The sequence below is a fragment of the Mastigoproctus giganteus genome, chromosome 4 (genome assembly GCF_048544385.1).
Source record: "Mastigoproctus giganteus isolate SK-2022 chromosome 4, ASM4854438v1, whole genome shotgun sequence".
NCBI lineage: Eukaryota > Metazoa > Arthropoda > Arachnida > Uropygi > Thelyphonidae > Mastigoproctus > Mastigoproctus giganteus.
The window spans coordinates 205,733,241-205,749,570 of NC_143578.1; the positions used below are offsets into that span (position 1 = coordinate 205,733,241).

General features: G+C 38.8%; 1 protein-coding gene across 1 annotated transcript in view; it reads left to right on the top strand.

Annotated features, from left to right (window-relative positions):
- LOC150087340 (ubiquitin carboxyl-terminal hydrolase 20-like) overlaps nt 1-16,330 on the top strand; it is a 561,531-nt gene that overhangs the window by 397,897 nt on the left and 147,304 nt on the right. Inside the window, exon 15 of the mRNA XM_090372003.1 lies at nt 5,672-5,777. Within this exon, the coding sequence (XP_090228129.1) occupies nt 5,672-5,777 (106 nt within the window). The remainder of the gene's footprint in view (nt 1-5,671; nt 5,778-16,330) is intronic.

The following is a 16,330-nucleotide window of genomic DNA, read 5'->3' on the forward strand; positions in this document are numbered from 1 at the left end:
AATTTCTCCTCCACTTTGCTCTCAGTTATTACAAAATCATGAAGTATCCTGCTGCAATTTGATAACCTTCTGCCATTTTCAAACCTTAATAATTCCTCATGTGTGAATGTAGATGCAAAATACTCATTCAGTTTGTTTGCTATCTGAGCAGGATCATCAACAGTCAAACCATCGATGTTAAGTGGACCAATCAGATTCATTCCCTTCCTTTTAGAATTTATATAAGTAAAGAAATCCTTGCTGTTTTTCTTAGCATCTTTTGCCAAGGATTTCTCGTAATCTGCCTTCGCCTGCCTAACCTCCTTTGTGACCTGATTACAGACTAGCTAGATTACATGGGCTTCTGAGTCACTTGATAATTTATATGCATCCCATGCATTTTTCTATTCTGTTACGAGTCTCATTAGTTCATTTGATAACCATTTAGGCCTAAACCTTGGACAATATTTCTTAATAGGTATGAAACTTTTAGTAGCATCCACGATTAATTCCTTGAATGCTTCCCACTTAGAATTTACTGTTGGTAACATCGTCAGTTGATCCCACTGTACAGAATTTAAAAACTTTCTGAGAGCACTGTACTCACCTTTACAGAAGCAAAAACCCTTTTCTTTACCCCTGATGGTAATTAAATCTTTAAGTAAATCCCACATCAGTACACTGTGATCACTGCTACCTAGTGTTTCCTTTATCTGCAAATTCTTAATACACGAATGATCACTGCTGATAGCCAGTTCAAGAGTATTACTCTCTCTGGTTGCCCCTCGAACAGGCTGTTGCAGAAAACAATCATCCAATAAATCCACAAAAGTTTGACTAGTGTGTGAGTGACCAACCCACAAGTTCCAATCAATATCTGGGAAGTTAAAATCCCCCATTATAAGACATTCCGATTTACTAGCCCACTCTATTTCTCTGTACAATTGTTCATTGTACTCATTAGAGTCATTAACACACTCCTACTCTTTTTGCTTTCGCAGTGCTTATGTCACACCAATCTGACTCAACGATGCACTGTTCGTCTATATCAACTGGGTTCACTTCTTTTGATTTTATGTTTGTAGCATTAGCATTAGTAGAGGCATTTGATGCAAGAAAGCAAGCTTATGCAGCATCAGCCAAAAAAAAAATTAAAATAAAAAAATAAAAATAAAATAAAAATAACCACTTCCCCTTCACCCCTCTGTTCGTTCGAAATATCTGTCCAGCTGAGCCATAAACTTATTTAGGCTATCGACTTCCACGACAAGGGATGGAAATCTGTTCCACCAACCAACCACCCGCTGGCTAAAGGCAAATTTCCTCATGTCTATCCTACATCTGTTCTTCCTCAATTTGAATTTATGCCCTCTCAGATGATTATTCTGAGCAAGAGGAAGAATCCCATCAGCATTGAGCATGCTTTAACCATTCAAAGTTTTATACACCTCTATTGGATCACCTCGCTGGTGCCTAGTCTCCAGACACTGTAATTTGCAAAACTTAAGCCTTTCTTCGTAAGAGCACCCCTTTGTTCCATTCACTAATCTTGTTGCCCTTCCCTATACTCTTTCCAGCATCTCTACATCCTTCTTGAAATGAGGCCTCCAGACCTGTATACAGTACTCTAGGTGTGGCCTGACCATTGCCTTATACAAGGAAATAATCACCTTCTTATCCCTGCTAGAAAAATTCCTATATATCATCGACAATACACCATGAGCTACTCTTGCATCCCGTCTGCACTGCTCAGAAAACTTCATATCTGCCTGCACAACCACCCCCAGGTCCCTTTCATTCTCTACCACTGTCAGTGTAGTACCACAGAGTTGATACGTTGCTCTGGGGTTGCTGTTTCCCATATGTAGTACTTTACATTTGTCAATGTTAAACTTCATTTGCCACCTCTCAGCCCATCTGCTCAACCTTTCCAGATCCTGTTGCAGTAGCATAGAGTCAGTAGTGTCCTTGACAACCCTGCCAACCTTTGTATCATCTGCAAACTTGGACATTAAGCTTGATATACCATCATCAATATCATTTAAAAATACAGAAAACAATAATGGACCCAATACTGAACCCTGAGGGACTCCACTAATAACATTAGTCCACGATGAGCAGTGTCCATTGATTACCACTCTCTGTCTGCTCCCCCTCAAGTCCAAGGAAGCTCTCATAATTATGGCTAAGGGTTTGCTTACTTTCTTTGCTGCCTCCTTTAATATAACTGGATAGATCCCATCCATCCCAGGTGCCTTTCTTGTATTCATCTTCAACAATTTCTCCTCCACTTTACTCTCAGTTATTACAAGATTCTCTAGCTTACTGCCAGAGTTGAATACACCTCTGGCATTCCCCTCACTGAATAACTCCTCATGTGTGAATATCGATGAAAAATATTCATTTAGTTTTTTAGCTACCTGAGCAGGATCATCAACAGTTGACTCATCGATATCAAGTGGACCAATCTGATTCATCCCCTTCCTTCTTGAGTTTACATAAGTAAAGAACTCTTTGCTGTTTTTCTTTGCATCCCTTGCCAAAGATTTCTCGTATTCTGCCTTAGCCTGCCTAACCTCCTTTGTAACTTGGTTACAGATCAACTTGTCAAAAGTTGATCTGTCAAACAGATCAAAAGTTGATCTGTCAACAGATCAAAAACGAAAGCAATAACCCTTCCCTTTACCCCTAATGGTAGTTACCTCTTTGAGTAAATCCCACTTCCGCACACTGTGATCACTGCCACCTAGTGGTTCATTTACCTGCAGATTCTTAATGCATGAAGAATCACTAATGATAATCAAATCAAGAGTATTACTCCCTCTAGTTGCCTCCCGAACATGCTGATGTAGAAAACAATCATCCAATAAATCCACAAAAGCCTTGCTAGTGTGTGAGTGACCAGCCCCCAAATTCCAGTCAATATCTGGGAAATTAAAATCCCCCATTATGACTCTCTGATTTACTGGCCCACTCTATTTCCCTGTACATTTTCTTATTATACTCACAAGAGTCATTAGGCCTGTAGCACACTCCTACTCTCAATTTTTATTTCCCAATGCTTATGTCACACCAAACTGACTCGACACTGCACTGTCCAGCGATGTCCACTGGCTTCACTTCCTTGGATTTTATGTATTTCTTAACTAATAGCATAACCCCTCCTCCCTTCCTAACCTCTCTATCCTTTGTGTAGACATTGTACTCCTCAAATTCCAGTTCTGCATTCCTTATATCTGTGTAACACCACATCTCTGAAATCCCCACAATATCGGCCTTTGATGTTTCGAGCAGTACCTCAAATTCATCAAATTTATTTACTAAACTCCTAGCATTGGTGTACACGCAAGTATACGTGCACCTGTTCTTTTTCTTAGCTACCCTAACACAACCCATGTGTTTATTTGTACCCCAATGATTCCCAACAGTCTCTGAAATATCCTGCATCTTATTTTCCAGGCTGTGGCTCATTCTAATAGAAGCAGTGCAAGAATCACTTTCACCCCTGCCAGTGGCTACTGTTAATCTATTAGTCCTTGTATCCCCCCCAATCTAGCAGTTTTCCGACCCACCTAACACTGCCTCGATAGCATCAGCAAACATTCTGCACCCTTTCTATTTAAGTATATCCCATCCCTGTAGAAGCAGTCTCTCCTGTTAACAAGTACAGACCAGGCTGAAAAAAATTCTACCCCTTGAGCCTTGCACAATCTTTCCAGGGCCGAATTGATCGACAAGGCTCTCATCATATACTCCCTCCTATCGTGTCTGGGCAGAATTGCAGACACTTTCAAATTCAACCCTAATTCATGGCCTTTTTTCAACAGTGACCTGTACTTGTTAAGTAATTCTGCCGGTCTCCTACTCTTAATATCATTAGTGCCAACATGTACTACTATATCACCTTTTGTGCCCTTAAAAGATGATATTCGCTCTACAACGTCATCAACCTTTGCCTCTGGCAGACATACCCTGGTCCTGTTCCACCTATCCTTTTTACAAAACATGTTACCTGTTTCCCTGACAATATAGTCACAAACAACTACTAGTTCCTTTGGGACCAGCGCATTCTGCCTTGGGGGCTGCCGCTCTGTTGCGTGATGACCAAGTGCAAGCACTGGCATTGGTGTGGGCAGCTGAGAGCTTGATGGGCCCCTCACTTTTAATCCTTCGAAGGCATCCACCCTGTCCTTCAAGCTCTCATATTAAGCCCATAACAACGCTGAGTTGTCGCCTGATTTCCTTACACTCCTTGCATCGCGCGCACACAAAGACATCCCCCATGGCAGTATCATGTCCCATACCCGACTGCTCCACAAACATCAAGCAAGTAGTGCATTTTAATAGGCTGTGATTCTGAGATCAACTGCCCCCCTCAGTTCTCCCCTGAGCCACAGCACTCCCATTTGCTTGAGCCGTTTGCTTTGCTGCTCTGGTCTGAGTCATGATTTCGATTTAATTTCAATAAAATTTCAATTTCAGTACAAAATTAAAACCCTAAACTTATATCCCAACACAGTTATAACGCTATATTTATGTTTCAGTATCGAGTGTTATCTACGAAATCCCTTTATATAACTTCCATATCAAGTTAAGTATTAATTATTTATTTTTTACTAATTATTTATGTTACGTAACCCAAGTCGTTATATGTATAGTTAAAAGTACAATTTAATTGACAATGAAGTTCAACAAGATTAATTATCTGATTAATTGACAATATTATGTACTATACTATACTATATTAAGCTTATGCTATCTATTTCGAGATATTTTGTATCGCGTAACAACGGCGGCAATTTACGAACGGTAAACACATGGATTTGATACCCTTTCCGATACTAAGTAATGCCTACAAAATCTCTATCTAAGTTACTTTAATCTAAGTATCGTAAATAGGAATATAAAGCTACTCTAGAAAATAAGTTAATATGCCAATTTAAGCTAATAAAACAGAAAATAAATCAGAAAAAACTTCTCTGTTCCAGGAGTGGCAAAAATGTACGTCCGCACAGGCTACCCTCATCCTCAAACTTTTTCTTAATTAACAGCATAACACCTCCTCCCTTTGTATCCTGTCTATCCTTTCTGTACACATTGTACTCCCCATATTCCAGTTCTGCATTCCTTATATCTGTGTGACACCACATCTCTGCTATCCCAACAATATCCGCCTTTGATGTCTTGACCAACACTATCAGGCTGAATAGCATTAAAGAGTGGCAGGTTATTAATAGTCCTTTTCAGACAACCAGTACATTACAAATAGGCTTCAATGCTTTATGTATGTATGTATAAATAAAATGTGATATGCACTAATTACTTATTATTATTGTTGTTAATTTGGATGAAATGTTCCAGAATACCATTCTGTTGCATTTTAGTCAAAAATAAATTTGTGAAATTCATAGAGTTTTATGGATTCAGATTTCTAAAAAGTGGCAGATATGTAAAAGGTATCTTTTATCCTTGATATAGCAGACTTTTATGCATGTACAGGTCATAATGTGTATTCATGGTAAGAAATCCCATTTTTGGAGCAATATATCACTAATTTGCATCAGCTTTTCATTTAGAAGATGTTTAAATGTGTTAATTTTTCTCTAACCCTCCTATTGATAGCATCAGAATAACTTTGTTCACCATAGATATATATTTCCTTTCTTTTTCTTTTCTTCCCCCCCACTCTTAGCCTGGCCTCCTACATTTCTACATTTCAAAGCAGTGGGTGAACAAATTCAATACCTTTTCTGAGCCAGGACCTATCACCAATACAGATTTTTTATGTTCTCATGGAGGTAAGAGTTTTAAATTTCATTGATTCTTTGTTTAGCATTGTGTGTTTTTCCAGTGTATGCTCAAGATTTTTCAATTTTTATTAAGTGAATTCTATTATAGTAAATTTGGTTTAAAAATATTTACACCACTTGATTAACATAATTTTTGTATAGAAAGTACTGTTTCATTATATCTTTCCTTTGAGAGGAAACTAAGTTTTAAAGGTTATGGGGTTATATTGATATAATGTGAAAATTGTATGCATTTCTGCATTCATTTCTGTCTTAATACTGTAGTATCCTAGTGAAAGAGGGCCTTTAAGGTCATCTTTCACAACTATATTATTACTGGCAGTCATATCCCACATAATGATTTGCCTGCTTATTAACCTATACGGTGGCAGCAAAACTGCTCTCTGAGTAAAAAGACATGCATTATGAATAAAACACATTATATTTCTCCTTTGAGAACAGTGTTGTCTGTTTATAATGTAAAACAGTAATTTTGTAGTGATCTGCTGCACAATGCGATTACATTTCATAGCAACTCACTTTGAAAACTATATGCATTTCTGTATTCAGTTTCTGTCTTGATGACACTAATTCTCTAGTGACAGAGACCAACTTTTGGCCTTCATATCATGCATTAGATATGATACTGTTATGAATAGTGATTGGCATAATTGAATGATTAGTAATCAAGAGATTTCAATAATTGAATGATTATCGAAATCTTTCTGTTACTAATTGAGAGATTTCAATTAGTAGTTACTAACTAATCATCCGATTATATCATTCAAGTGATATAATTGAATGATATGATTATAATTGAAATAATCAAATGATTTTCTGTAATAGATCTTCTCACTTCATTATCACTGAATAGAAGTGTCCACCTTGCAACCGAGAATTCTCCTTATACCAGAAAATCACTGCAGGAGTACTACAAGGTTGGAGTCCTTTCTAGCCCTCTATTCTTAGCCATACTAATTCCCTTTATGTGTCCCCATGATGATGCAGTAATATATGTTTGTTATAAATTTACTTACCTTAATCCCTGCAGCAAATACAGTACAAACAGAACTGGCCCCTTGTCTATCAGCGCCCTGTGAGAGATTTTTTGATGCGCCCTCTCTGACTCCAAATTTACAGCAAATCAGTGAATTTTCGGGGAATTTTGCACCCCTAAATTTTGGTGCCCTTTTTGCAGGAACCGCTTGATCATGCCTTAAGCTAGCCCTGATTACAAATTGACTTCTTCAATCACTAAGAGCTTGACCGTACTTCCAACATACTTACAGTATTTTTGGTTAAATCTTAACCCAAATACACAGTGCAGCAATTAGAAAATGAGACTGATGCTGGAAAAAAATAATGATCCCATGTATGAGTAAGCTAACTTTGGTTTATTCAAAGTAACTTCCTCCCACATCCACACACTAAATGCAACGATGAAGTGAAAAGAATGACTGATAGAACAGTTATTTATAATAGAAGATAATAATTATAATGCTTTCACAAGCTTCAACAAAAAGTATTTGAAATGCGTAGAAACATCCAGAGACGAGCCTTACAGCCCCAACAGCAAAACAACAATCCATGGCCAAAGTGCCCATGTTTCTCATCACGTCCAGATGATGACATTTTAAACTGACAGAGTAGCTGTATCAGTTCCCTATATATCCAGGTTTACCCTGCCCCTAGTGGGGGCTCACACCAAACAAATATGTAAGGGAGGGAGATGTACAAGCACCCAGAGAAGCAACTTAATCGAAAAATATTAGTAAGCTAGCAGCAAGGGAATGCAATGTAGAATGAAAGACAGTGACTGAGCTGGGCACTGAATGATAGAGTGAAATAGGAATGTGGTAAAATGGAATAAATGTTAGTTTTGGTGAGAGAGAGACCCAGCAAGGGAGCAAGAGAGTGAGTGAGTGAGTGTTATGATAAATGGGAGTGAGTGAAGGAGTGAACGAAATTGGCTGCAAGAATGTATTATAGTCAACAATGTATTTATTAGAAATACTAATACCATCTCAGCAAAAACAACAATACACACACACACACACACACACACACACACTGCACATCCCTGGCTTGCAAGATCTGCAGCCGAGGCTGCACTTTAACTGAAAAGTATTAATAAGTTGAAGTGCCTGGGGTGAGCAGTATGTCTGTGAGTGTAAAATGGTGCAAAACACATATTGATTAATGTAAGTATTAAAATATTTATTTACCCTTAGCTATAGTCACTTAATTTTAATTATTAGATAATTAATATAGACACTACACACCATTGCATTCCACCCTAGTGTGAGAAAGAAGATGGACGTTGGGGTGGGGGGGTGACAGAGGGAATTTATAAAAAATTTATAAAACCAGAATGAGAGCGAATGAGGATTATGAGTGGTTAAAATTGCCTACCCCTGATGGATGATGGGCAAATGGCCATATTAGTATTAGCATTAGTAGAGGCATTTGATGCAAGAAAGCAAGCTTATGCAGCATCAGCCAAAAAAAAAAAAAAACCACTTCCACTTCACCCCTCTGTTCGTTCAAAATACCTGTCCAGCTGAGCCTTAAACTTATTTAGGCTATCAACTTCCACGACAAAGGATGGAAGTCTGTTCCACCAACCAACCACCCGCTGGCTAAAGGCAAATTTCTGCACGTCTATCCTACATCTGTCTTTCCTCAATTTGAATTTATGCCCTCTCAGGTGATTATTCTGAGCGAGAGGAAGAATCCCATCAGCATTGAGCATGCTCAAACCATTCAAGGCTTTATACACCTCTATCAGATCACCTCGCTGGTGCCTAGTCTCCAGACACTGTAATTTGCAAAACTTAAGCCTTTCTTCGTAAGAGCACCCCTTTGTTCCATTCACTAATCTTGTTGCCCTTCTCTGTACTCGTTCCAGCAGCTCTACATCCTTCTTGAAATGAGGCCTACAGACCTGTATACAGTACTCTAGGTGTGGCCTGACCATTGCCTTATACAAGGGAATAATCACCTCCTTATCCCTGCTAGAAAAATTCCTATATATCATTGACAATACACCATGAGCTACTCTTGCAGCCCGTCTGCACTGCTCAGAGAACTTCATATCTGCCTGTACAACCACCCCCAGGTGCCTTTCATTCTCTACCACTGTCAGTGCAGTACCAAAGAGTTGATACGTTGCTCTGGGGTTGCTGTTTCCAATGTGTAGTACTTTACATTTGTCAATGTTAAACTTCATTTGCCACCTCTCAGCCCATCTGCTCAACCTTTCCAGATCCTGTTGCAGCAGCATAGTGTCAGTAGTGTCCTTGACAACCCTGCCGCCGACCGGGCTAGCCGAGTGGGTAAAGTACCTGCCCGGCAATCCAAAAGGTCGCGGGTTCGATTCCCGCCTCGGGCTTGGATCAAAGTACTGCAAAAACCTTGGGAGGTGCAATATGGCCACAGAAGCCGACGCGCCAACAACTACCAAATCAAAAAAAAAAAAAAAAAAAAAGAACCCTGCCTACCTTTGTATCGTCTGCAAACTTCGACATTAAGCTTGATATACCATCATCAATATCATTTGTGAATACAGAAAACAATAATGGACCCAACACTGAGCCCTGAGGGACTCCACTAATAACATTAGTCCACGACGAGCAGTGTCCATTGATTACCACTCTCTGTCTTATCCCCCTCAGCCACCCCTTTATCCACAGCAGCAGTTTGCCTCCAATGTCACACTGCTCCAATTTGTGCAGCAGTCTTCCATGTGCAACAGTATCAAAAGCCTTTCTAAGATCCAAGTATATAATATCAAAGTTATTCCCTGCATCCAGTTCCTTTGTGACTGCATCATAGTATCCAATCAAATTGGTCAGGCAAGACTTCCCCTTAACAAAACCATGCTGTGTCCGAGCTATAACTGAAGTCTTGTCTAAATGATCCTGCAGTGCTTCTTTAACTAGTGCCTCCATTAATTTTCCTGGAACAGAAGTTAAACTCACAGGTCTATAATTACTTGTGTCAGCCTTTGATCCTCCTTTGTGAATTGGTGTCACATTTGCACATCTCCAGTCTGTGGGTACCTCCCCTGCGTCCAAGGAAGCTCTCATAATTATGGCTAAGGGTTTGCCTACTTCCTCTGCTGCCTCCTTTAATATAACTGGATAGATCCCATCCACCCCAGGTGCCTTTCTTGTGTTTATCTTCAAACAATTTTTCCTCCACTTTACTCTCAGTTATTACAAGATTCTCTAGCTTACTGCTAGAGTTGAATACACCTCTGGCTTTCCCCTCGCTGAATAACTCCTCATGCGTGAATGTCGATGCAAAATATTCATTTAGTTTGTTAGCTACCTGAGCAGGATCATCAACAGTTGACCTATCGATATCAAGTGGTCCAATCTGATTCATCCCCTTCCTTCTAGAGTTTACATAAGTAAAGAACTCTTTCCTGTTTTTCTTTGCATCCCTTGCTAAAGATTTCTCGTAATCTGCCTTCGCCTGCCTAACCTCCTTTGTAACTTGGTTACAGATCAAGTGTCATCTTTCTTCTCTGCCATATGCCTCATCAGTTCATCTGGCATCCATTTAGACCTAAACCTTGAACAATATTTCTTGGTTGGTATGTAAAGCCTAGTAGCTTCCAAGATAAGTTCTTTGACTGCTTCCCATTTTGCATTTGCTGTTGGTAACATCATCAGTTGGTCCCACTGTATAGAATTTAAATACTGTCTCAGTCCATCGTAGTTGCCTTTACGAAAGCAATAACCCTTCCCTTTACCCCTAATGGTAGTTACCTCTGAGTAAATCCCACTTCAGCACACTGTGATCACTGCCACCTAGTGGTTCAGTGAATCACTGCTGATAATCAAATCAAGAGTATTCCTCCCTCTAGTTGCCTCCCGAACATGCTGATGTAGAAAACAATCATCCAATAAATCCACAAAAGCCTTGCTAGTGTGTGAGTGACCAGCCCCCAAATTCCAGTCAATATCTGGGAAATTAAAATCTCCCATTATAAGACTCTCTGATTTACTGGCCCACTCTATTTCCCTGTACAGTTTCTTATTATACTCATCAGAGTCATTAGGCCTATAGCACACTCCTACTCTCAATTTTGATCTCCCAATGCTTATGTCACACCAAACTGACTCGACACTGCACTGTCCAGCGATGTCCACTGGCTTCACTTCCTTGGATTTTATGTATTTATTAACTAATAGTATAACCCCTCCTCCCTTCCTATCCAGTCTATCCTTTCTGTAGACGTTGTATTCTCCAAATTTCAGTTCTGCATTCCTTATATCTGTGTGACATCATGTCTCTGATATCCCAACAATATCTGCCTTTGATGTTTTGAGTATATTTGGCCCTGCCTATCCATGGAAACACCATGCCATTGCTAGTTAGCCAGCGTGGTGACTAGCGCTGACACTGGCCAACAGGATTTGCCCTAGGCCAGTGTGGGATAGAGCACTAACATAGGGACTCTTTCCCTATGATTCTTCGTTCCTACCATCTGGGTTGGTTGTTCTCTTTCCTCCCTCCCTTGCCTGGTGGGTAACCTGTCGTCTCCCCCCCCCCCCGTGCAGGATGGGCATTCTACTCCAGTGGGACCCTCTTCTGTCCCCTCTCTTAATTAGGTGAGCACTTTAATACTGCCCCCCTTTCTCTCTACCACTTTAACCCCTTCCCACTATCGCCTTCAGCTTTTTTTTTTTATTATTATTATTACTGGGCACTTCCCGTTTGGCTACCACAAGGTTCACCCCACCAGCGCTTTTTATACTCCCTACTGCCCAGCCCGACTCCTCGTGGCACTGGACTGTAAACTAGAGGTTTTTGTGTGAAAACACAGGCCCCTAGGCTAAGAGGCTGGATGAACAACACAACTCCACATTAATACTACACAAGCATTCAATAACCTACATAAATCTGACCTTTAGAGAGTTTTTTATTCGTCACATTGCCTGACATGGAGTTGGGGGAACCTCAGGAGACACTTTACAGTTATTACTGAACACTCTTCTAAAGAATTCCAGAACTAGGAGTTATAAATTCAAATTACAAGACTTGATGTTTAGATTAGATTGTAGGAAGTTTTCTTTTAGCTAGCAAACCGTTGTTAGCTGGAACAACTTGCCCTCGTAATTAGTTGAGGCTGGCTGTTTGAATAAATTCAAAGATCAACTGGATATTTACCTGTGTGAGGAAGCATATAATTTGTGTCTTTTTTGTCTAATTGGTTGGGTGTTTTTTTTTTTTTTTTTTTGTGTGTGTGTGTGTGAAAACATATTTGGCAGCAGCAGCACCTACTAAATTTCGGACTGAAGTAAAACCAATTTGTCATGATTTTGGTACATGGAAATGACAGAACAGAAATCATTTTTCATAAATATCCTTTCATAAATAATGCACATTATTATGTAAATAGTAGTTGGTGTAAAGAAAAGGAGCTTGATCATTTTAACTCATCTGCCCTGCAATTGAAGAAATGTTCTGTTGTACATAATTAATACTCACTTCGGATACATCATTATTAGATGGAGCGGCATTGCTGGTTGAAGGCACTGCTAAATCCAACACGATATTCTTTTTGTCTTTTATGCAATCTCAATAGTCTTTGTCATTCTCGCACACTTGTTGCTATCTCCATCTTTATTTTGTTATGTTGGCTTGCTCGATACTCTTGACAATGTTCTGGATTTGACTTCAGATTGTTGAAAATAAAGGCTATAGCAGTGTGCAAAATTGTGGTTTGCAACAATACAAATACTTGTATTGTTACATTCATACTATTCAATAAATGGCTACAATCAAATGGGTAATTAGGCTATTGGCTTGGATTTCGCTAACCTCTTCTAAACGTTGATTCAGTAGAATAAGTAGTAGGTGTGAGCATAAAACATTACATTGTTCATGACTTGGGTTCTGCCCTAGGGGCCATCTAGGGCTGATCGTTTGTGCAATAAGTGTGAGCTTAAGCGAGACAAGTGGATTAGCTAGATTTGTATATTTTTTCTCTTATTGTACAAAGTTATATCACCTGAAAATAGTTGGCCCTACTTCCACGTAGTCTAGGGTGTGTGGGCAGGAGATTTCTGCTCGGCCCAATTTGACCAAGCAGAAATTGATTGTTAGCCCTTTCAATTTTGTGCTCTTGTGACATTAGCCCCTGGGACCACCAGCCCATTTAACTTGGGTGGTGGAGGATTTTAAAAACCGATGATAAGATTTTGTGGTTATTTTAATTGTTCCATTTAAGCTTGAGATTGAGAGCTCCTTGCTCTATAACATTTTGTATATACAGTAATACCCCGAAGTTACGCGATAGGTGGGTCCGACGAAAATCGCGTAAGTCGAATTCGCGTAAGTCGGGGTACAACTTTGCATATAAATACATATAAATTTTGCTTAATTGGGACCAAGGACTAACAAAAAGACTAGTTTAGAAGAAAAATATTAATAAAATTGCAGTTCTTTATACATATTAATACAAAATATGTATTAAAAAAACAAATGACTTACGTAAAAAAGTTATTTCGATGTCGATGGCTTCATAAAATCTAACAAATTCGTCTGACGACACAGCGCGTTCTTTTTTTCACGCAGAATTTCTTCGTTGCAAGCTAATAATTTTTTTATTCCTTGCTTTGTAGCTATAACGCGTTCTTCGTTGGAGTCTATGTTTTCTAAAATTTTTAAGCCCTTTACAATTGAGCCCTTTTCAATTTTCAACCTGTCAAGTTTGCAATTGTCATGTGCTTTTCGCCGTTGCTTCATTTAGGCCTGTAGCACGTGCAATATCACATGGTCTTTCATTTCGCTCAAAGCGTTTCACAATTTCATATTTTTTCTCTATCGACAGAGGTGGACTGGCCATAAGCCCTACCGGGGAAACCCCGGTGGGCCAGTGTGATTTTGGCCATAAACCATAGTATGAGGCCACTATAAATTTTCCCGGGTAAGAATTTTTGACCCAGTCCGCCTCTGTTTATCGATAATTGCTTTTCTTTTTCTCTCTGAATCTGCAGTGTCTTCACCAGGATGCTTCCTTTTCACACCTTTTAAGCATTTTACTCATTTTTAGGGAATAAAGCACAATTACAAAACGAGGAGGCACGCTTGATACGCATAAACAAAGCTGCGCGCGTGTAGCAACTGAATAAACAACACCATAAAGGCAGAGATACACTATTAACACCTCACATTTCTAGGGGTTACTACCATAAAACAATAAAAATCCAGTTGCGTTTCTGCTAGTGAACTCGATCTAATTGCTGTTGCGATTATACCGATAGCTGGAATTGTGTTGGTTTTTACGTTATTACGGTGAAATGTGTCATAAAAGCAGCAAAGTTGAATTTTGTTCATCTTTCGCTCTCATTCTCCGCCGTCGCACCGCATATCGATAACATATGAAAAACGACCTTGAAGATAGTGGGCGGCCAAACGAAAAAAATCAAGAACCGCGTAACTCCGAGTTCGCGTAAGTCGGGGTATTACTGTATTGTATATATTTACCTAGTTATCAATGTTATTGATTCTTTGTTTTTAATTGTATATACAGGAACTCCCAGACTTACGTAATACTCGCCTTACGCAAATTTGACTTTACATAAGTTTTGCCGGCCGGTGCAAACTGAAAAAAATATGGGAATGTATTTTGCATCTGTAGGGATGAATGGAGGCATTGTGAAAATATTGTAATGTTGAACCCAATAACATTTTTTTTTTTTTTTTTTTTGTAATTCATTCCAAGTTCTTGGAAGTTGAAAATTTTGCTATATTATTAAGCTATTTATCTCTCTCTAAAAGGTCATTTTTATAATGGAAATTGTGCTACACTTTCATCGTTATCATATGTTCCATTATTAGAATCAGTTTTGAACACCTTTGTGATATTTTTCTAAAACATATTTCTGGAGGTCACTACCATAAAACAACAAAAACAATTTGCACTTTCCAGTTTATTGGGCTTTTCTGTTAGTGCAATATAAATGGGTAGCAAACTCTATATTATTGCATTTGTGATAATCCCGATAACTGGAATTCTGTGGGTTTTTATGTTATGGTATTATGGTGAAATGAGTTCCCCTTCACTGAAATCTTCAATTATATAACAAACAAATTTTCAGAAACTTCTCTTTATTCCTATTTACTTATTACAATGGTGAAGGGAAAGGGACCAACAGAAAGTGGAAGTGCTGGCAGTGTTAGGAAACAAAACAAAATTGATTTAGAAATGAAGATGAAAATGATTAAGAAGTACGAAGCAGAACAAAGTTTGTATTCTATTGCAAGGGAATTAGGTCTCGCTACTCCATGAAAAACAAAAAGAACATGTCAAAGGAACAACACACAACAGTGATCACAAAACAGTGTTCGGGTGCTATATCAAAGATGGAACAGCTATTAATAATATGGATGGAAAATTAGATTCAGAAGCAAATGCCCCTGAGTCCAATGGCCATTCAAGAAAAAGCAAGAAGTATTTATGAAGATATTAAGGATAAGTACGGTGAACTACAAGCCAAGCAATGCGTGGTTTAATAGGTTCAAGCATCGCTCTGGTTTCCAAAACATTAAAGTATGCAGTGAAGTCACCAGTGCCAATTCTGCAGCTGCAGAGAAATTTTGTAATGTGTGTTGGAAAAAGTTGTTGATTAAGGTGGCTATTCAACACAGCAAATTTTTAACGTTGATGAGACTACTCTGTATTGGAAAAAAATGTTGGATTGAACATACATTACCAAAGAGGAAAGGACAATGCCAGGTTTCAAGGCTTCAAAAGATAGGGCCATGCTCTCGCTTGGGGCTAATGCAGTGGGAGATTACAGATTAATACCACTGCTTGTGTTCCATTCTTCAAATTCTTGTGCATTTAAGGGCATCCTACCCGTGCATTTCCGATCAAACCATTGATAACGATATCTCTCTTTGAGGATTGGTTTAAGTGCTGCTTCATTCCCGAGGTTCAGAAATATTGTAAAGACAACAACATTCCTTTCAAGATTTTGCTGCTATTAGATAATGCTCCTGGATAACCTACGCATCTAGATGATTTCAATTCGAACGTGAGAGTCATATTTCTATCGCCAGACACTATTTCACTCATCCAGCCTATGGATCAGGGTGTTATTTTGAATTTAAAAGCATACTATTTATGCACACCGTTTGCTGAGGCATTGTCTGCAGTAGACGGTGAGAAAAATTTTACGTTAAGTGAGAGACTTTTGGAAATCTTACAATATTTACCACACCATCTTAAACATTAATAAGGCCTGGGTAGAAATTACTAAAAGTTGTTTAAATGGCGCATAGAAGAAAATATGCCCACAACACATAAAAGGCTTTGAAGGATTTGAAAAAGATGAATCATATGAAGAGGTTACAGATAAGATTATGAAGGTTGCAGAGCTACTTCAGTTGGAGGTTGATTCCAAAGATGTTCAAAAGTACATCACCAAGGGTGTCAAGACTACTTCTCAAGATTTCTAAGAGGTACAAGCTAAAGGTTACAATGATTTATGAACCAACATTAAGCCATGATGATGAAGAGGTTGAAGAAATGTACACCGAAA